At 38.4% G+C, this 21,793-nt stretch overlaps 1 protein-coding gene across 8 annotated transcripts in view; it reads left to right on the top strand.

The window, feature by feature from the left end:
• PARP11 (poly(ADP-ribose) polymerase family member 11) overlaps positions 1 to 21,555 on the top strand; it is a 44,223-nt gene extending 22,668 nt beyond the window's left edge. For 3 of the 8 annotated variants that reach the window (XM_081130862.1, XM_081130863.1, XM_081130869.1), the window contains 7 exons: positions 1,623 to 1,751; positions 2,598 to 2,718; positions 5,048 to 5,123; positions 8,840 to 8,912; positions 8,992 to 9,122; positions 16,636 to 16,787; positions 18,587 to 21,555. In XM_081130862.1, coding sequence (XP_080986988.1) covers positions 1,623 to 1,751; positions 2,598 to 2,718; positions 5,048 to 5,123; positions 8,840 to 8,912; positions 8,992 to 9,122; positions 16,636 to 16,787; positions 18,587 to 18,903 — 999 coding nt within the window. In that variant the 3' untranslated portion in view covers positions 18,904 to 21,555. The remainder of the gene's footprint in view (positions 1 to 1,622; positions 1,752 to 2,597; positions 2,719 to 5,047; positions 5,124 to 8,839; positions 8,913 to 8,991; positions 9,123 to 16,635; positions 16,788 to 18,586) is intronic. The other 5 variants (XM_081130865.1, XM_081130864.1, XM_081130866.1 and 2 more) reach the window with 3 other exon arrangements.
• The last annotated feature ends 238 nt before the right edge of the window (positions 21,556 to 21,793 follow it).

Below are 21,793 nucleotides of genomic sequence, written 5' to 3'. Positions count from 1 at the left end.
ATTAGCCCGCCCGGGCGTCGCTCAGCAGTTGAGCGTCGACCTGGGATCCAGGCAATCAGGGTTCGGTTCCCGGTCAGGGCACATGCCTGGGTTGCGGGCTTGATCAATGACTCTCTCATCATTGATGTTTCTGTCTCTCTCTCCCTCACCTTTCCTCTCTCTGAAATCAATAAAGATATATTTAAAAAATAAAAATAAAAGAAAATAAGGGAATTAAAAACACGTATTTTCAAAATTACTCATGTAATACATATTCTTTATAAAAAATAAAATATATAAGAAATAAAATTTTTTAAAATCACCAATAATTATATATGTTTGTATGTGTGTATATGATCACACACACACGTAGGGATGGAGGGAGGGAGAAAGGAAGAGGGGGAGAGAGATCTGGAAGATACAAGTTAGTTGACAGCATTGGCTAACCCTGGAGAAGGAGGGTGAGGAGTTACCAGGAATGGGAGTATGGAAGTGATGGTCAAAAAAGTCTTTAGCCCAATTTTGTGGAACATGTTTTCATATATTAGTTGTATAAATTTAAACTACTAATTTTTTAAAATCCTTAAAAAATGAGGACAGAGAGCAACGTTCCAAATAAAGTTTTACCTTTTTTGAGTAATTTCTTTGCTCCTTTTCTGGTGACTTCCTCTTTATCACAATCTCCCCCAAAGAATGTTTAAAACTTTTCAGAGATAATGTGTACATGAATTAGTTGATATAGTTAAGATTATGAAATCATTGACAATGAAGTATAAGGGAGTATACCATGGTGGTTAAGTGCACAGACCCTAGATCCAGAATGCCGAGGTTTGAGTCCTGTCTTCCTCATTGTATGATCTCTCTGTGCCTCAGTTTCCTCGCTTACAAATTTGGAATAATAGTACCTATCTTATACGATGATTGTTCGGGCTAAATGAGTTATTATCTGTACAGTACTTAGAACAGTGCTTGGCACATAGTAAGAGCCATATAAGTGTTATTATTATTATTATTATCCTACCACTCAGAAAAAACTATGATAAATTTTTGTATATCCAGCCAGACTTTTTATGTATGTGTACATGTACACATACATATACATATACATACATGTACATATACATACACACACATATACATTCATGTGGGTAAATATAGATGCATTTTTATTAAAATTGGATTATACTATTTCTATTTATTGTAACCTTCTTTGTACTGAACACTATATATTATAAACATCTTTCCATGCCATTAAATGAAATAATGAATGTTAAAACAAAAATCAGATGTATTTGGTCTTAATTAGTTGTGATAGCATGGATCCTTTTGACCAAATACATGAATAAACATATGATCAGACAGAAATTTTTTGACACTATGCTGAGAGTCTGGAGTGCTTATAGATTTCGATACAGCTTACTTAAATGGTTGAGTGGGTATTGATATATCCTACCTAAGTGATATTAACCATTTTAAAACGTTCATCTTCAGACCTAATATACAACATAGAAGGCTACTTTTGAAGTGTCACTGGGGGAAAGACACTTGGAATACAGCTCTTTGTAAGAAGAAAAATGACGTGTAAGAAGTACATTGGTTATTAGAAAAAATATTTTTTTCTCTACCTCTTTCTGCCTTTTCAGGAGATGTTTCACAAAGCGGAAGAATTCCTATCCAAAACAGCAGGTAGTGAGATGGATGAGATGGACACATCAGATACCCAGTGGGGCTGGTTTTACTTGGCAGAATGTGGAAAGTGGCACATGTTTCAGGTACCTCCTTTCCTTGGATGTAGCAGAAGGGATTTAGATTCACTTAGTGTCATCTTGCTGATGGATAAAATGAGTCTGAGCGAACCGGAAAGAAATCAAACCCCAAGGAAATCAGATAGCTTAACTAAAAGAAAAATTAGAAATTCTTCCAGTTCTTTTCCTTTTCTTTTCCCCAGGTTGTCACAATAATTTATTTAGAAGAAACAGTATGTGTTTACTGTGTGTACAGAAGGCGATTGTGACTGAGAGTTGCATGGTGTCAGTATATCTGAGCAACTCCAAGTTTGAGTTGGTGGACAAAGAGAAAGGGAAGAGAACAGCCCATATTAAACACCTTCTGTACACCAGGTATTTTGTGAGGTGTTGTACATATGCTTTCTTCTTTATCCTTATAACATCTCTGAAGCAGATGTTAACGCTGGGTCTTACAGTCAGAGTGAAGCTCAGAAAGTTAATGTACTTTGTCCAGAGTCACACAGCTGGTTAATGGTGAAGTTAATGGTAAAAGTTTATGGTCTTTTTTTACTTACAAAGCCACTTAAAGAAGATTTAATTTTTGAGCCACTTAGGAAGTGTAGTTATTGTCATAGTTTATGAAAATTATAATAATTTTGGAAAAAGCATTAGAATTAGTTGTTGAAGTTTCTTTGCAAGAAATCCTTAAACTATTTTTAATATGTGGGCTTAGTTGCGATTCTCCCAGTGTATAGGCGACTAGAACAGGGGATTAGTTAAGTTTCCCTGTTTCACCATCCTCTGTCTCTGTGACCACAGAACTACCTCTGTGGCCAAGCCACTGATGTGTGTGAACAGCTGGTGAATGAAACTTTTTGGTTTGTCTTAAAGCCGGATACCAACATTCAGTGTTCAGTTAGCAGCGAAGATATCGAAAAAAGCTTCAAAACAAACCCTTGTGGCTCCATTTCTTTTACTACTTCCAAATTCAGCTACAAGATAGACTTTGCAGGTATGTGTGTGTTTTCCCCAATAGTTGTCTGTTTTTAGTATACTGATATGGTAAAATCTACAGCTCTGAAAATCAGGACTAGTTGATACATTTGAAAACAGTGAAGTAAATCCTTTTTGTAATACATAAAAGTACCTCTATAAAAATTCAAGATTTACAATCTTCCTGAGGAACACTGTCTTTTATAAAAGAGTATTTATATGCTTCTAGATACTAATGTGTATGGAGATTGTCGTATATTCATGTAATGCTTCTCTTCTAAAGAATACAAACACTTTAAACTATTGTTTTAGTCATCCCATCAGTCTTTTGAAATAGATAGCAACCTTTTTATTTTAAAGATCAATCTAAGAAGTTAAGTGACAAAGTCGGTGATAGCTTTAAGACCTGAGTTCTGATGAGTGACCCACTGCTTGGTGTCTTTGCCAAAAAACTGTTTCTTTAGTGGACATTGCCTTGTGCTCTTTTCTGATTTCATGGGTTCTTTCACAGATTAGCCAGCTAATCTGGAAATCAGCTGTGCTTGGGATTTCATTCTTGGTCTGTGGGCATGATTTGGGGTATCCAATGAAAAACCTGTTGGATTCAGCCCCTTCACTCCGAAGCTGCTATAGTCCCAGCTGTTGGCTGCTTAGAGGCAAACAAGAGCTGCTTGGGGAAGCTTTCTTAATAAAAGTGCATTTTGGTTGCTACACAGCTCAGTCCTCTAACTGTTCTTCCCAGTTTCTGTCTTTTTGACAGTTACTGGTGTGCTATTACAGCGTAGGGTGGTGAAACCTTAGGAAATTTCCTTGGATGAACCAAGGCCCAGAAATGATGAAGGGGATTGTCCAGTAAGAGGTTGATGCAACCAAATCTCTAACAATTATTACCCCTCAAAGTTGTTTTTGTTGTTGTTGTTTTTTTTTTAATCAAGAGTTAAAACCATTAGATTCTTACTCCTAACTCACTGTAACATTTTTTTTTAAAATGACATTAGACAAATAGGCTGTCTGCCTTTAAGGGGGCCCTGACATTTGTCTTTCTCCTGCAGTCTAGACAGAAGGTGTCTGGCAGGCATTTTAGTCTGGGTACCAGGGCCAGCTTTGAAGCTACGCTGAGACGTAATGATACGCACAGACTCATGCAGAGGGTGAGGTTTATGAAAGCATTTGGTAGACAATTCAGCAGGCTACATGTTTCTGAAAGAATATTTTCTAGTAAACTGTATTTTGGGGAAACTTTTTCTCAGACAATACAGTTTATTAAAACTTTCTTTAATCACGTAAGAGTCACATGTAATAACTCAAGTTCCCTAACCCTCCATATAACGGTACTGTTTCAGAAGTACAGGTATTAGCATTTCATATGTACCATTTGCAAAATTAGCCCCAACAGTTCTGCCACAAGCCAACTCTGCTTCTGTCTGTAAAAATGATGAAAAGTGAACTCAGCATGAGGTGGCACAAGAAGACGCCACAGGTTTCACTACGTGAGCTGAGATCTTGCTTTTCCCTCCACAGTGGTAACGCCAGTGTGTGTGCAGAGTTTGGGGAACACAGACAGAGCAGAACCTACTTTATTTGCCTGACGGTGAATCCCTTTATTTTGGAATGGAATAATGCCAATTACATAACAGAAACTAACTAGAAACTCACATTAGGACTTAGTATTCTTGTTTGTGGTAGGAATGGGCCTGGTAAATGCAACAACCGCTGAGACAGAGACGAAAGAAGAAAGCAATACCTTTAGTTAATTAGCCCTTTATCACTAGAATCTCTCATGTAACTATGTATTGAGTCTAGCTAGGTTTTCTATGTTTTGGTTTAGGTATACAATTTAAAGAGAAGGCAAGAAATGTACACATTTTTGAAATTCTGTGAATTGTGCAAGTTTTATAATGGTAATGTATTTTTTAAAAATCATTTCCAAAATTTTTGGAGAAATCGGTGTGTAGTTTCCACTTAATAAGCCAACTAGAATATTCAGTACTATAATTTCTTTCTCTTTCTAGTACTATGATTTTCATAATTTTCCTAAGTCAAGAACTCTCCTAGTTTAATGTCACTTTAACCTGCGCATTGTACAGAAAGGAACAGACCCTGCCTACTGAGCAGCATCTGAGATTAGCATTCTTTCGTGTGAGCGCAGATCAAGCAGTGAAACCGCCCTCCCTGAATAGCACTTTATGACGTGCTAGACAGACAGGTAATAAAGTATCTTTAATGCACTGTGTTTGCGATCTACTCCCAAAACTCTGTGATTCTTGTAGGGTGGCTCGAAGTCTTCCTGACAGTTTATAGCCCGCCTGTGTCTCTGACTTATCTAACGTCTTTGTCATTGTGTGCAGAAATGAAGCAAATGAATCTCACCACTGGAAAGCAGCGCCTGATAAAAAGAGCCCCCTTTTCTATCAGTGCTTTCAGGTACTGTCCAGAGAATAGGGTAGAAAGAGTGGGCTTTTCCTCTCTCTTCTCTTTCTTAACAGTTGACAGAGGAACAAATAGACTGAAAATATTTTGGTAGGTTACTTATTGATCTTAATACTGATCCCCTCATTACTGAAGTGCACCTTAGTTGGTGAAATAGCAATATTATTATTTTTTGCCCATGTTTCCTTTCCTGTTATCCTCTTAATTTCCCTTTATATGTTTATATTTTTCAATATTTTAGAACAGTTTGAAAGGTAGTTAACAAACACCTTATGGTCTCTGCTATACATCATTAAAATAACCTACTGAGGTAAGTTTGAATTGACTTGGAAATACTCTCACAGAACCACCCAGTTATATGGGCCATAAATCCCGAGTAATTACCAGTCTTCTCCACTGGGCATCTCCTAGAAGTAACTTCCGACCTGTAGTGACTAAAGGAGACCTGGGGGAGGTGGGAGTACCATGGGACGACAGCACTGCTACTTGTCCCCTGTCACGAGTTTTCTTTTTCCATCTCTGGATTTATATAGCCTGAAAAAAGGTATAAAAGCCAGAAGAGAATAAATATTTTGTATTTCTCTGAATGGAATTGAAGGGAAAAATCTTACAGGGTGTCTCCTATTTTCTGGAACGATTTCTCCAGCAAGTATTGAAATTCTTGCTGTTCAAAGAACTTAAAATGAAACAGAAAAAAAATGCTAGCATGTGAATTTTAAGGGATACTCATTTGCTCTTTCCAAGGAGATATTTGAAAGGATTAAAGAACGAAAATTTTGAAATTTCTATCAGTTTATTTCCTGAGACTCTTGGCTTATATTTTAGCATCGCGGTTTAAAAGCTCTTTAAACACACATGTAATGAATGCTGTAGTGCTCCTCTGGAATGTAGAGAATATTATTTCCTTACCAACTATATCATATCTTCATTATTAAGTTCAAGGAATGCAGTAAAGGAATTACTTATCTTCAAAGCGTATGTAGTCTGGGAGAAAAATGAGACATAATAATGGAAAATGTTATTGTAACTGCCTTTTATTATATCTGATAAGTTTGGAAGCACAGGAGGGATCCAGCACTTTGCTCTCTCACTCACTGTACAAACCATAGGACAGAGACAGGGGAGGGAGAGAATTACCTAGATTGCAGGATGAGAAGATGGTAAGAGAGGAAGACCAGTTAGGTGGGATACAGAAGAGGGATGAAGGTGTGTATGTGCTGATACAGAAATGTTTGTTTATTACAGGAGTACATTACATGCAAGGTGATATATTTTCCCTTGGCAAGGAATTAACAGTTTTCTAAGGCTATGGGCTACAAACATTAAAAAAACACACACAAAAAAACCAAAACTTTTCCATAGCTAAAAGAAACTTCAGGCAAAATCTTTTTAAAAAAATGGGTAAACTATTGTTACTCATTATCACAGCCAAAGGGTTCATCTCTGTAGTATATGAAATACTTCTATGAATCTCTAAGTAGAAGACCAACAACCCATTAGAACAGTGAGCACAGAATTTGAACAGTTCATACAACCTTGCTCATAATAAGGGAAATACAAATTATATCACACTATTTTTTACTATCAGATTGACAAAAATTCCAAGCTTTGATAACACACCTTTTTGATGAGGTTGGAAAAGAGACATTCTCTATAGTTCTGGTGGGAATGTTGATGAGTACACCCTTCAAGGGAGGCATTGGTCGGTATCTCTCAAAATCATGAATAAATACATTCTTTGACTGAGACATTGCATTTCAAAGGTGTTATCCTATGAACTGACTAGTGGACATGTACAATGACAAATGGACCAGTTAGTTCTTTGCAGCATTTTTCACATTAACAAAAAGTTGAAGAAATGGAATAACTTCAATAGGGGAGTTGTTAAATAAATTATGGTGTCTCCATACCATGGAGTTCTGTGCATCTGTAGAATAGAATGCCCTCATTCATTCAACCTGTATTTATGGAGCATCTACCATGTGCCAGGCTCTACTGTAGGGACTGGGAGTGAGGGTGCTTTCTATCTACTGATGTGGAAAGACCTCTACGAACGTAGTAAGTGAAAAATGGAGCTGCAGAAGGCACATGTTTGATGCTACCATTTGTCGGGGGGACAGATTGGCTTGTGTTAACCTAAAGAAGCTCTGGAGTAATACACAAGAGACTGAAAACAATATTACTCGGACTTGAGGCAAGAGGAGAGAATTAGACAGACCAAGGGCTGGAGTGGGACGGAAACTATTCACTTTTTACTGTTTTTATACTTACTAATTTTTAAATCATATGATTGTATGATCTTTTCAAATTTGAATGAGTTTTTAAAAATGAAGCTAAAGATAGGCTTGAAATTTATAATTTCTTCCAGTAACCTCCGGCCACCAGAGAGGATGACTATGTCAGTGTCAGCCTTTTGCCATTGAGCTCCCCAAGATCACTCTCTTTTTTTGTGTTCACATCCAGTGGCTTAAACATGGTAGACAGTTTTTAAGAAGTTTTGCTCACTGACTATACTAAGTGAGTTAATGTGAACTGTGTAAGGGAATAGTGGGTGATAAACAGACAGGGTTAGGTTTCAGTTAGATCTTGAATGACATTGAATGTATGGCTGAGGGGGTTGGATTTTATTTACTAGGCAGAATAAATCTGTTAAAGAGGTTTGTGTTTTGTTTTGCTTTGTTTTGTTTTGTTTTTTTTAATCCTCACTCTAGGATATTTTTTCTGTTGCTTTTAGAGAGAGTGGAAGGGAGAGAGAAACATCGATGTGAGAGAGACATATCAATTGGTTGCCTCCTGACTGGGCTTGCAGCCAAGGTATGTGCCCTTGACCAGAATCAAACCCAAGACCCCCAACACTAACTACTGATCAAAACTGGCTAGGGCAAAGAGGTTTTTTTGTTTTGTTTGTTTTTTAAATTGATTTCAGAGAGAGAAAGGGAGAGGGAGAGAGATAGAAGCATCAGTGATGAGAGAGAGTTATTGATCGGCTGCCTCCTGCATGTCCCCTACTGGGGATCGAGCCCACAACCCGGGCATGTGCCCTGTCCGGGAATCGAACCATGATCTCCTGGTTCACGGGTCAACGCTCAACCACTGAGCCACGCCGGCTGGGCAAGAGGTTTTTTTAATCAAGGGTTTTATTTTCTTCTTGGAAATGTCTTTTCTTTACCTAAAATCTCCCTTACATTTTAAAGAAATTCTGGAAAATTCAGAGAAACAAGACAGAATTAAGCAACTGTTCTTGACATTTTAATGTTATGTAGTGTTGGATATTTTTCATCAAAGTTCTCAATTCAGCACCTAAAAAGGTAGTACACAAATAGACATTCAATCAATATATATATATTTTTATTAAATATATCTTTATTGATTTCAGAGAGAGGAAAGGAGAGGGAGGGAGAGAGAGAGATAGAAACATAAATGATGAGAGAGTCATTGATCGAGCCCGCAACCCGGGCATGAGCCCGCAACCCGGGCATGTGCCCGACCAGGAATCGAACCCCAATCGCCTGGATCCTAGGTCGACGCTCAACCGCTGAGCCACGCCCGCCTGGGCTCAATCAATATTTTAAAATAAAGCAAGGATTAATTACACTTAATTGCATTTGTCACAGTATTCCAAACGAGAAAATTCAGCTTTGAAGAAAAGTCTAAATCACTGTAATTATAATTGGATTCTAATATTTTGTTTTGTCTTTGGCTATTTAAAGTTATATCTGTGAAAATGAGGCTATTCCCATGCCCCCGCACTGGGAGAATGTGAACACCGATGTACCCTATCAGGTAAGAGCAGAACTGACTGGCTGTACTGTGCTGGAGATGCAAAAGGACTCCAATAAAACTGTCAAACTTCATTTTCCAGCTTATTCCTTTGCACAATCAAACACATGAATATAATGAAGTTGCTAGTCTCTTTGGGAAAACAATGGATCGCAACAGAATTAAAAGAATTCAGAGAATCCAAAACCTAGACTTGTGGGAGTTCTTTTGCAGGTGAGACAGTTTCTAATCTGAACCCTCTCCTTGGCCACTAAGACTTGTAGTCTCAGAGATGATAGTGGAGCACAAATGTTTAATTGTATTACTTTTCACTGCTGCTGTGTTCTCTTCTCTATTTTGACCTGGTCTCTCAGCTCTCTTCTTCAGCCTTCTATGGAAGTGGAAGAGTTGCTCTATAAGTAAATGCAAGGCATTGCTCACAACGGTGTAATGCAGTGTTAGATGTCAGTCTCCTCGGCACAGTCCTAGAAACACGCTCTTTTCAAGGTCCAGAGCTGTGCATCTTGGCTTAATCAGCACTGCAGAGGAATCGGGGAGCTGTTTAGTTTTGTTGATTTGACTTTGTTGGCTCAGACTTTTATGTTGAATTACAACTCTCTGAAACATTGTTGAATTTCTTTTTAAACAATTACACTATCTTGCCTGTAGTCATTTGCTTATTTAGTTTTCAAGGGCCATTGTAAAACATACCTGCAAATTTCCTGTTTTGCCCAAAGTTTATGTTGTAGATTTAAAAATCTCAATTTATTACTCAACTTAGGTTGGAAATGACCCATTGGATTGCTCAGTGTGCACTTAACCTAAAAAAGTAAAGCCCATTGCAAAAACTTAAAGGACAGATATTGTCCAAGTTAATCTGTTGTGCTGAGGTTTTTTGTTTGTTTGTTTTTGTTTTGTTTACAAATATACAGTAACAGAAAATACATCAGTAGCTGTGAAGATTCAGGGCCAATGGGGAGAGGCAGGATGGAGGGATTACACATAGGAGTAAGGAATCTGGGGGAGGTGATAGATATGTTCATTAGTTTTACTGATAATTTCAAACAGATTAATGGTTGTTAATTGTAAATATATGCAGTTTATTGTTTATAATTATATCTCAGATGGTGCTGAGGAATGTAAGTATTTTTTTATAGCAAGTAGTACCTAAAATATGTGGCTTTCTGAAATATTTTAATTAAATTTGTGAATGAGATTTGGTTTCTAATATTTTTAATATAAGCAGACCTTTAATACTTATTCAGGAAAATTTCAAATAATAGAGTTTAGCATCATACTGATTTAACATTCATCAAGATATACCACATATTATCTATCTGCTTTTTCACTATTATTGTTTTGCTGAAATATTTTAAATCAGACCTAGACCCTAACTCATCATTCGCATATACTTGAGAATCAGGCTGATTTTTGTTAATGATACATGGAATTCTTTCATGCTCTGGTGCTCATAAGAGTTTATATGATAAAATAAGGGGTTTTCAGCTTATATTCTTTATAGTCTTAAGTCTTTGGACCAAGCCAACTTTTATTTCTGACAATACTGAGTTTAGAAGGTTTTATTCAGTTCTTGTTCAGGTAATTTTTTTTTTTTTTTGAGAGGAAGATGGAAACCTCTGTCCCTTTTATTTTATTCTCTCAGTGAGTAAAGTTTTTTTCTCAGCTGGTCTGATAAAATCTTAATTCATTATTTTTAATCTGGCTCCTGAAGTGGAGTTCATATTAGCTTCCCTCACAATCTGAGTCTTCACTTAAGTCCTAGTTGTAAAATGTACAGTGACTCCCCAACATTTATATGAAGATTTAACTGAAGCCAGTTTTACTGTCAGTGCCCTTCATGATTTTATGTAATGTCAGTGTCTAGAAATCTTGATGGCAAATGAACCTGCCACCTGCTGTGACAGTAGAAAATACTAAGTCTCATTATGAGGACAGCCTGTCATTTTGCCATTTCCCTGAAGAACTAAGATAATTGAGTCGATCTCATTGTCAGGTAACCTATGACTCACTACGTGAGTCCATCAGGCATCAGTTTTCGTGTTGTCCGGGCCTTTCTTACTTCTTCCCTTCTTCTAAAAATATCCTTTAGCTCCTACTTTGTGACAGGCTTTATTCTAGACACTTGAGATATAACAGGACCATAGCTTAGACAAGGAGCCAGGCCATCAAACCACAAAATGTAGGGGGTAGCACAGGGTATCATGAAGCACAAAGGGCAAGTATCTGCCCACTCTTTCTGACAAAAATAGGGCATGTGTTGTGGGGTGGGGAGTATCAAGAAGCACTTCCTAAAGCAGGGCGATTTAGATTAGAGCTAGGTAGGAGAAGTGAAGAGCATTCCAGGCATCAGGAGCAGCATGGCCAAAGTTGATTACAAGAGGGAACATAAAGCATTGAGAGAATTTCAAATAGAACAGAACATAGGATGGATGGTTGGAGAGGAGCCTAGAAAGGTACTCCAGAGGTAGAGCTTGCAGGAGTTTGTAGTAGAGCCACTGGGTGGTTTTGTGATTTTCTTTGGTAGCTTTACTTGAGTTGGACTGACCCACAGCTGAAGTAGAGAGTTGTCAGCGACCAGGCCATGCAGGGCCTTACAAGCCAAACTAAGGGATTTGGATTTTTCCCCCTGGGACAGTGGAAAGCCGTTGTAGGACTTTAAGCAAGAGAGTGATGGATCTGATTTGCATTTTAGAAAATTAACTCATTAGGCTATACTGTGGGGAAGGGATTTAAAGCACTTGTTCTCGGTTAGGATGATTTTGCCCACTGTGGGTATTTGGCAGTGGCTGGACACATTTTTATTGCCATGCAGTAGGATGGGGAAACCCTCTGACATCTACTCAGTAAAGCCAGGGATGCTAAACGTTCTACAAAGAACAAGACAGCCTCCCACAACAAAGAAATATCCAGCCCAAAATGTCAGTAGTGCTGAGGCTTAGAAACTGGTTTAAATGGATCACAGTTAGAAGCAGGGAGGCCATTTTAGGAAATTGTTTCAGTAATTAAACAGGGACACATTGGGTGACTTGAACCAAAGTGGACCGAAGGAGCCAAGAGGACAACTTTGAGATACTAAGGATGTAGAATGATGTTGGTTGGTTCTTAATTTAATGTGTGCCATGGGGTGCGTAAGGGAGATGGAAAAGATAACATTAAAGTTTCTGACTTATTTTAATTGAAGGAAAAATGGGTAGGAACAGGTTTTGGTCTGGGGAGGATGGGGAGGGAGTAGTAGTTGATATGTGGGTTGGGTGCTTGGCAGAGTGGTGTAGACTAGAGATAAAGGTTCTGGAGTTGTTAAAAAATGTGGGTAATAGAAGCCATAGGAATTGACAAGTTGACCACAGGCTTTATGTAGATAAAAGAAGAGAACCAAGGACTGAACTCTAGAAGGGATAGAGGAAGAGAAAACCCAAGGAAGAAACTGAGAAGTAACAGCCAGGAAAGGTGGAAGAAAACCAGTAGAAGGTGATCACAGAAACCAAAGAGAGAAAGTGGTTTCCATGGGTAGGTGTCGACCTCGGTCACATACTGAAGAGTTGCCAAGTAAGATTATCGACAGCACCCTTTGGATTCTATAACAAAAAGGTCATTGGTACCCTTGATGAAAGCAATGTTGGTAGATGCTGTGCAGGGTGGGGCAGAAGTAGGTTTACAGTTGTTCATATGGAAAATAATACAATTAATTAACAATAATACAAGAATAAACTCTTGTTTCACGGACTCACAACTGTAAACCTTCTTTTGTCCCACCCTGCATTGTATTTACAGCAAATGTTCATGACTCTTTTAAGAAGCTTGGCAGTGAAGACAGAGATCTGAGAAGATGGGTAATGTAGTGTTGGGAAGGGTGTTTTTGTTTTGTTTTACGTTTTTTGAATTAAAAGATGGGAGAGACTTGAGCATGTTTACATTATAATAGGAAAGAAACTATGGAGAGGGAGAGTTTAAAGGACAGGAGAGTGAAGTGTAATTGATGGATTAAGGCTCCTAAAGAGGTGTGATGGGATGGAACTCAGAAAACATATGTCGGGGGATAGACAAGGGTGGCCTAGTTATGTCTCGTTATGTTTTAAGAAAGTAGAGGTAGAAGATGAGGGCAGGAGTTAGGTTGGGAGCTCCACCCTGATCCTTTCGTTTCCTTGGTGAAATAAGAAGTGAGGGCACCTGCAGAGATTGAGGTGTTAGGGAGGCGTGGGTAAGAGGGAGAGAGAGGAAAAGGGGAGATTCGAAATGGCCACTGGGAAATGGAGAAAGAGCTAACTTGGGTACTATGGGATTTCCATTAGTGCTGAGGGCTTAGCTAAAGTCGGAATGTGTGAATTTGTAGTGGAAACCATGGGGATGTTGTTTGACTTATTTCAGCTATTCAAATTTAAGAGCAGAGAGAGGAGGTGGTTGGGTTGATCCAGGAGAAGGCAGCAAGGGAAAAAGAACAGTGAAAGCTGCTATCTCATTAAGAAAGTGGGAGAATGTGGATTGAGATCAGAGGTTCTCAGCCCTGGCTGCATATCAGTCACCTGTCTATTAGCAAGTAGAGATATCCGTCCCCACCCTTGATCTACTGAATCAGAACCTCAGCCTTCTGACATTAGCTTTAAAAAGTTCTGCAAGTGATTCTGATGTCCAGCCAGGATGGAAAACCACTGGTCTAAACCTGGGCAAACTTATTTCAATACGGAGCATGAAGACATTTCTGCTGCAGTTCAGAGTGCGTGGCATCTCCAGTTTAGCCCCATTGGCACTCTAGTCCCTGAGAGGGTGGGTAATTTTAAGAGATCTTTGAGAGGTGGGTGCTACAATATTCGGTAAGTTCAGAAATGAATGTGGGATTGCGCAAAAGGAGGTAGGATTGTGAAGAACTTAGTGTAGTTTGAATCCTATGACTTTTCCTAAAACTTTAACTGAAGTCCAGGAGGCCCTAGAACTCAACATTAGCCTTTCTGGAACACCAAGGTCATAGTATGAAAGTCTCCACACTTCACAGGTGCCTTCTCAGTGGGCACTGGAATAATCCATGCTGTGGGGATGCAAAGCTTTGACCATTCCGTTCCATTCTGCCTTCAGCTCGTGTAATACACTGCATTCAATCCAGTGACCGAGCAGGCTTGTAATGCCCACACACCTGGCTCTTTAACTAACCAACACTTCATTTATAATATTTAGAGAGACTGGAGTGAAGTTTCAAACCAAAATTCATTCTGATCTGTGCCTGAAAAGTAGTGATGAGTGACTATCCTGATTTTAGAGTGGGTTCTAGTCATTATAGACCGTGAAGCTTGACATTAGAAGGATGAATATTAAACAGTGTTTTCTTAGAAAAAAAAAAAAAAAGTGTAGATTTACTAATGCCCAGGTAGAGCATTACCATGGTAGTAGATGGGCAAGCCCCTTAGTGTAACTTGGTTTCTGCAAAGTGGTTGAAAAGCATGGAGACAAAGATAGAGAATTGTGTTCCGGGGATAAGTGTAAAGAGAAAAATTAACACCCGGTACAAAGTCTTATGCGAAGGGTAGCTTGAATGGCCTGCACGCTTTCTTCTTGGCCCTTCAGCATTTTTATCAGGGATTTGGATGAAAATACAGAAGGCCTGCTTGTCACTCTTGTGAAAGATTCAGAACTGGAAGGAGTAGCTTCTTTGCTGTGTGACTGAATCAGGAGTCAGAAAGACCTTGGAAGATAGAAACAGAGTCAAAACAGGATTATCTCTTTTTCCTTTTTTTAAAAGATTTTTTTCTTAAAAAAGCAACAAAATGCATTGTTTAAAAAAAGTAAATACATAAAGTTTTAAAAACAAATTTGACATAATTTGTTGGTAGTGAAAACGTGCTGGCTTTTTCAGAAATAAATATTTGTTTAATGCACATCTTTCTAATGTCATGCTTAATGGTCTGAAAAGACTATCACCAGTAGATCAAAGCATAGACATTAAATGTTGACACATTGCCAAACGATGCTTGAGAAAGACCATACATTTCCAATTCTTCCATCATTTAAATGCAAGTATCCACCCCCCACACATTCACTCAGGTGCATGTTTTTTTAAAAATAAATTCTGCACATTTTAAATTGCTGTATCAAGATAAAGTTTAATTGAACTCAGTGTACTGCATTAGGTTTATAAATCAGTTGTACAAATGTAGCAAGCCGAGAGAAGTCTAGTTGGAGAAAGCCCTGGGAGTTTTACTTGATGCAGACTTATGTCAGTCAGCAGCGCGGTGACCGTGCTACAGGGTGAATCAGGAGGAACTGAGTGTGCGCCGTCAGAGCCAGCGCTGTCCGATGCTATCTGCGCCCTGTTTCTGCTTCCTACCAACATTATAAACTAGAAGGGACCCAGCAGATTCTTGTCAACGAAAGGCTGTCCAGGATGGGGAAAGAAAGGCCTGGAAGCAGTGCTGTGTGAGGAATAGTTGATGGAATGGTGTATATTTAACTAGAAAAGAAAGCCTAGGTCATAGTTATTTTTGGATTTTTGCAGTGTCGTTTTGTATATTTAAATGGTTCCATATTCAGAAGAGAGGAACTAAGACCAATCAGTAGAAGTAACAGGAAGGCTGGTGTTGGCTCAGTGTGCGGGTGGGTCTGCTCTCTGATGGGTACAGCTGGTCACAGATAGATAGATGGTGCCGTCCTGTCTGGAAGCAGGTGTTAAATCGCTATCTATTGAGACGCGATGGGGGAGGGGTTCTTTTTCATTGTTAAAACATCATTTTTATTAAATATTTTTAAAATGAAAATGAGGCAAATAGTTTACACACACCTGTGTACCTACTAATCAGATTTAACATTTTAATATTTGTCACATATTCTTCTTCGTTGTATCTGTTTGTTTGTTTGTTTTCCGATGCAAAGCATTACAGATGCAAGTGAAGTGTTTACCCATCCCCACCCCCTCCTGTTTCCCTTCTCCCTCCTGAAGTTGGAGTGATGCCTTCTTGTCCATGTCTTCATATTTTTTATTACCTATATACTTGTACTTATACAATATGCAGTATTATGTTGAATTATATGTCTTTTTGCAACACTTTTTACATTCAACATTATTTTTCAAGAATTACCTATGTTAATGCATGCAAATCTAGTTCATTACTTTTAACTTTCATGTATAAATATGTAATTCTTTGTTCATTTTTCTGTGAAAGGATTTTAAGCTCTTTTCAGTTTGTTTGTTTGTTTTTTACCATTACAATCAGTCCTACAGTGTTCAAAGAGATTTGTCCATTCCATTGGGAAGAGTTGAATGGAAGGCTTCATGTCCTTCTAGTCTTAAAATTCAAAATTCAGTGTAATTCAGCCAACATTTTGTAATCTCTGGGGATAAAAAGATTAAGGTATGGTCCTTGCTCAAGGAATTCAGTTTAAGGACTCTCTGAACTTTGTATTATTTATTTGTTTATTGTATCATTTTTAGGCATGTGTAAAACTTGGTGGGTTTAGGCAATCACCTTTATTATAATGGGGCATCATCTGACATATTTATAGTTTTGGGTATAATTTTCAAACTTAAATCTCAGTGTTAACTAATAATTTTTGATGAGGTGATTTATGTGTCCAGGAGTGTTCGGGATTCTTCTTCAGAGCTGCTTTTTCCATTTGTGATTTATGTTAAAGAAGTGTTTTCTGGTTCACACTTTCTATTGAATTTTACCCCTTGAAAAATTAATAACTGCCACTATGGTATATTTCTCTGTGTGCTTTATGTCTGTGTATATTGTGTTTTTAGGAAAAAGGCTCAGCTCAAGAAAAAAAGTGGTGTTCCTCAGATTAATGAACAAATGCTGTTTCACGGTACCAGCAGCGAGTTTGTGGAAGCAATTTGCATTCATAACTTTGATTGGAGAATAAACGGTATACATGGTGCTCTCTTTGGAAAAGGTAATTATCAGAATTCCAGGCCCAATTCAGGTCCTGGGAGCAAATCTCCTCTCTTTAGAGATTATTGACTGTTCTGTAGTTCAGGGGTTTGATAGTCATTAAATCAAAGGTTATGTACTAGGTTCCCGGCACACCCTCAGAGGTTCTGAGTCACAGAAAAGCCACTTCCTGAGGTCTGAGATGGAAGTGAGATCTTTACCCCCTGCTGGATTAGATCGAGCCCCTCTCCCAGTCATTCGAATGGGCATCATGTCCGTGTTAGCTGATGTATATTTAATTTTCATGTATAAATCCTTTCTGTGGATAAAACTGAAACTGTTTTATGTCAGATACAGAGAGAACTATAAAATAAATTAATTACATTGTGCACAGGTCTAGGTACTAGTATTTTTTTGTTTGTTTTGTTTTTTAGAAAAAGATAGGTAAGAATATTAATGAGCAGTAAGGAATAATGGGGAAATCCTCACCTTTTTTCTAATGTTGTGAAAGTCCAAGTTCTTCAGTTTATGCCCACTACTCAAGCAAATTAAGGAGAGAGAGGAGGGGAAAAGGTAAGGGATGGACATTTATTTTGCTGGTTCTTACTTTGTACCTTACCTCCATCAAGAGAACTGACTACCGTGTGGAATCTAATGAACAAAATAAAATGATGAACAAAATAGATACAGAGACATAGAACCATGGAGCAATCTGATGAATTTCAGAAGGAAGGCAGGGGTGGGGAGGGGGTGGGGAGAGATTAATCAAAGAACTTATATGCATAAATGCATAACCCATGGACACGGACAATAGTGTGGAGAAGGCCTGGGGGTGGGAGGAATGCTGGGTGGAGGGGATCAATCGGGGGAAGAAGGGGACACCTGTAATACTTCCAACAATTTTAAAAGAAGAAAAAGAGAACTGACTACTGCTTAGGATCAGGATGTGCTATATTTTGAAAAAGTAAATAAATTTTAAAAATTACTACTGAAAAGGCCATTCCATTTATTTAACTGTAGGAGGATCAGAAAAGTGTTACTTAAATCCCATCAGCATTGGGTAATATGAGACTTTGCAATTCTTTTTCAAAAATGTTTAGAGTAAGTATTCCCATAATGATGTCCCTCTCCTAGGCCTGACTCCTGGATGAGTCAGATGCTTTACTGAGTTTTCATATTTAGGCAATGAACTGGCGAAATTGTTCTATTGGGATGGTCTGATGTGAACAGCATTGCACTCTCTGGGACATAGAGTTCTATTATTTCCAGAAATATTATTGAATTGTTACTCTGTATCATGGAAATGTAGTTTCTCTGGGTTTGAAACAATCTCTGTAGCCCAGTAGTTCTCACTGTGCTCTCCAGCACTTCTGCGGATGCTGCACAGGGTAGTGGGGGGAGGAAAGTGGTGGAAGGAAATAGATTGGGAGGGAGATCCAAGCAATTAAAACTCAGGTCCTGCCACACTTTTAATCACAGAAATAGTTTGCATATGTCTTACATCCTGGGTTTCTTTGTAAGATTTCTTTCGAAAACCAAAGTCTGGCAGCTACATTTTGGTGCAGGCGGGACGGTGTTAGCGGTGGGACTGGCCTGTACTGACAGTTATATCCCTGTGGTGGTCTGAATCACAGCTGTCCGTAACAGATGAATTTCTACTCTTTTCTTAAAGATCTGCACAGGAGGAAATTCCACATCTATTTTTTTGTTATACAATCCATGTGTCTATTCCCCTAACAATTAGAATATTTTTGCTTATGTTTTATGTATTCTTCAGAGTAATCTCTAATCTTGGCTTTTTTTGGGTTCTTTTTGTTTAAGGAACCTATTTTGCTAGAGATGCTGCTTACTCCAGTCGCTTCTGCAAAGATGACATAAAACATGGAAACACATTCCAAATTCATGGTGTAAGCCTGCAACATCGACATCTGTTTAGAACCTATAAATCTATGTTCCTTGCTCGAGTGCTGATTGGAGATTATATAAATGGAGACTCTAAATACATGCGACCTCCTTCCAAAGACGGTAGCTATGTGAATTTATATGACAGCTGTGTGGATGATACCTGGAACCCAAAGATCTTTGTGGTGTTTGATGCCAACCAGATCTATCCCGAGTACTTAATAGACTTCCATTGATTTGACTTACGAATCTCCGTGGTCAAGGAAGCTTATTCTTTTTTTGCAGGAAGATTTGCTCTCCTGTCATCTAGCCACTAATGTTATTTATCTGACATTTTTGAAACAGATATGAAAAAAAGTGGCCTCCACATAAAAAGACAAACTGACTTTAAGGTTGGTTTTTTTTGTTGTTTTGTTTCTGTGCGTTACGCAGTCTCGTTTGTTAAAGATGGACACCACCACCATTTTCACACCTCGCCTTGGAAGATACCCCTCGGAACTGAATCAGCCAAGTCTCAGTTACCATGTCATTTAGAGTTTCTAGTGTATGTATGTGTTAGCAGGATGAATGTTTTCAGTTCAGATAGACTTGTTCACATATATGTTCAGAAAATAAATTATAGACAGAAACTTGTTCCTTCAGAGGAACTGATCCTTTGTAAACCGAATCCTGATGTTACTGCCCACCAACCAATGTGTTGCTTTGTTGGTCTTCTGAAGGGGGGATTTGAAAGCTTGAAGCAGTCTGAGTACCTTGAGGGAAGTTAGAAATAGGAGAATTATTTGCAGTGCTGCTAAACAAGCCAGAAGGAGAAATCAAGGGAGAGCGCCCTGCTTCTGACTGCCCAGGACAGCAGGCTGTGGCCTCAGACCTGCTCCTGTCACTCTCCTGTCTCCTGCATCTGAACTGACAAGTGCTGCAGCTGTCAGTAGCCTACAGTTCATCCACCGAGGCTCTGGAATTCTTGTACCAAGACTTGCTGCACAAGGTGTTTATTGTAGCTTTAAAGTGAAACGTTTATTTATTATTCAAAACACTTATTTTCCCTTTGTTTTGGGGTCCCTACAGTGATTACTTTTAAGATATTTGCTTCCCCACCACCACCACACACACAGCTATTCTACACTGATTTATAAAATTCACATTTCTGAGTTATATTCCTCCATTTTTAATCATTGCAGAAAGCATTGGATGCGTGGAACAAATCTGGTTTATTCCTTTGAGTAGCAACTGACAATCTGCTAACTCTCTTGAAAAGTTACAAAATTCATGATCATCTTTAATGGAAGCTCGCTTACCTGTTCCGTCCATTTTGCCATCTGATTCTAAGGAGGAGTAGGCAATATTGCCCCGGCTTCCTGCCCCGGCAGTGTTCTGGCAGATGCCGGGCAACAACTCGGCAGAGATGTTCTATAGGAGTTCAGGTATCAGGTGGGGGATTGGCCGTACAGTTGTTAAGAGTTTTTCCAACCTTGATTTTCAATGGTTCTACCTGGAAAAAAATAAAATAAAAAAGAACACTTGTGTCAAGCCTTTCCCAGACAGCCTTTTTTCTAACTCAGTCTAATACTGAACTAATACTGAACTCGCTTCATTATCCTTACCCAGTTTCGGCTGAGAGGTAGTGAATATAATTTAACTTCTCAAGAAGAATCCAGTAAATGTCCATGTCTGTTGTTCAGTTCAGTCGTTTGAGTTGAGAAGGCATCTAGGAATAATAAAAGCAAAGAGCATGGAGCAAGATTGAGTGTGGTACTTCTCTACCTGCTGTCTGTCCCCACGTGTTTATTACAGCCCAGAGTACTTGTAATTGTGAGCCACAAGTAAGTAGTACACAGGAAACTGCATGTGTAATACTTTGAAACCAAGAGACAGCAAAGATTTCCTGACTCAGATGTGTGGACTAACAGCTGGTTTTGATGAAGTGCTGTGAATATTTAGAAAAAGAACATGTTTTAGAAACAGGCAGAGATCATCATGGAAATGACTGGAGATAAACCCCCCAGGCTGCCTTGGGAATGAGGTTGAACACCATTGCTCTAGCCTTGGTCACAAAAACTTCGTTAGAGACATTAGGAATTTTGAATTTTGAAAATTTTCTTGTACTTTTATTTGTTTTTACATACTAAAAATGTTTAAATAGTCTCTAACATGGCTGTCTTTTTTTTCTGATTTAACATGATTGCCCCTCCCATCACTTGACTGGAATAACTATTGTAGTGTCTGGGGTTTTCTTTTAGACATGTATAGATCTTATCAGGGTGACTAAGAGCCCAGAGCTGAAATTTGCAGGGCAGTCTCTATGAACTCTGAACTTAATTGGTTGGCTCATCTGTAGGAAGTAGAGAGCACTGTAGTAGACATTGTGAGGAAGAACTGTATGAGAATCCACTGTCAACTCCCCTTTTATAAGAAAGAACCAATTTAAATCATTTTTTAATGTGATAGCATTGAGTTAATTGATACTGAAATTTAATTTCTTTGTTTTGATCAGTAGATTGAGTTGAGAATCATAACATCAATATGTCATACATATTGGACTGGACCCATCCATTTGTCATCTTTCCCTCTTGTCATCACCTAGTATGGATGGGAGAGAGAAGAGAAGCACTCCAGGTTAAAGAATAAATGGTTTAAACTATTCTACATTGAATAAATTCCAGCTGATAGTGACTTTCCTTTTTCATTTTGGTGATACCAGCCCCAGGGTAAAAAACAAAAAGATGTTTGTAAGACAGTTTAATAAATCTTGCCGTTATGAACAGGAAGGTTTTGTATTAGTGCGACTTTCATTTCTAGACTTATGGTGATGACAGTAAAGAATTTGGAGCCATTTTTGATATGTGAAAATATTGTTTTTACATGTGGTGATTAAAGCTTTCCATCGCAGGTCTTGGCTGTCTGTGTATGCCATATGTTTGTATCTATGATTTCTGTGTCTCATCCCCACCTTGCATTATTTAAATCTAAGTTTTCAGCTCAAACTTGGTGGACTTTTATAGAGTTTATTGCTTATAACTCTATGTAACCCACTTGCAGATGGGGAAAGTCTCTTATCCTCAGTATGAATTACCTTGAACAACAGCTAATCAGATAACCTTTGAGGAAAGTTATTCACTCTGTACT

This window comes from Miniopterus schreibersii (genome assembly GCF_964146895.1).
Source record: "Miniopterus schreibersii genome assembly, chromosome: 2".
NCBI lineage: Eukaryota > Metazoa > Chordata > Mammalia > Chiroptera > Miniopteridae > Miniopterus > Miniopterus schreibersii.
Note: the sequence above shows the minus strand (reverse complement) of the source record. Positions and strands in the feature narration are given on the sequence as shown.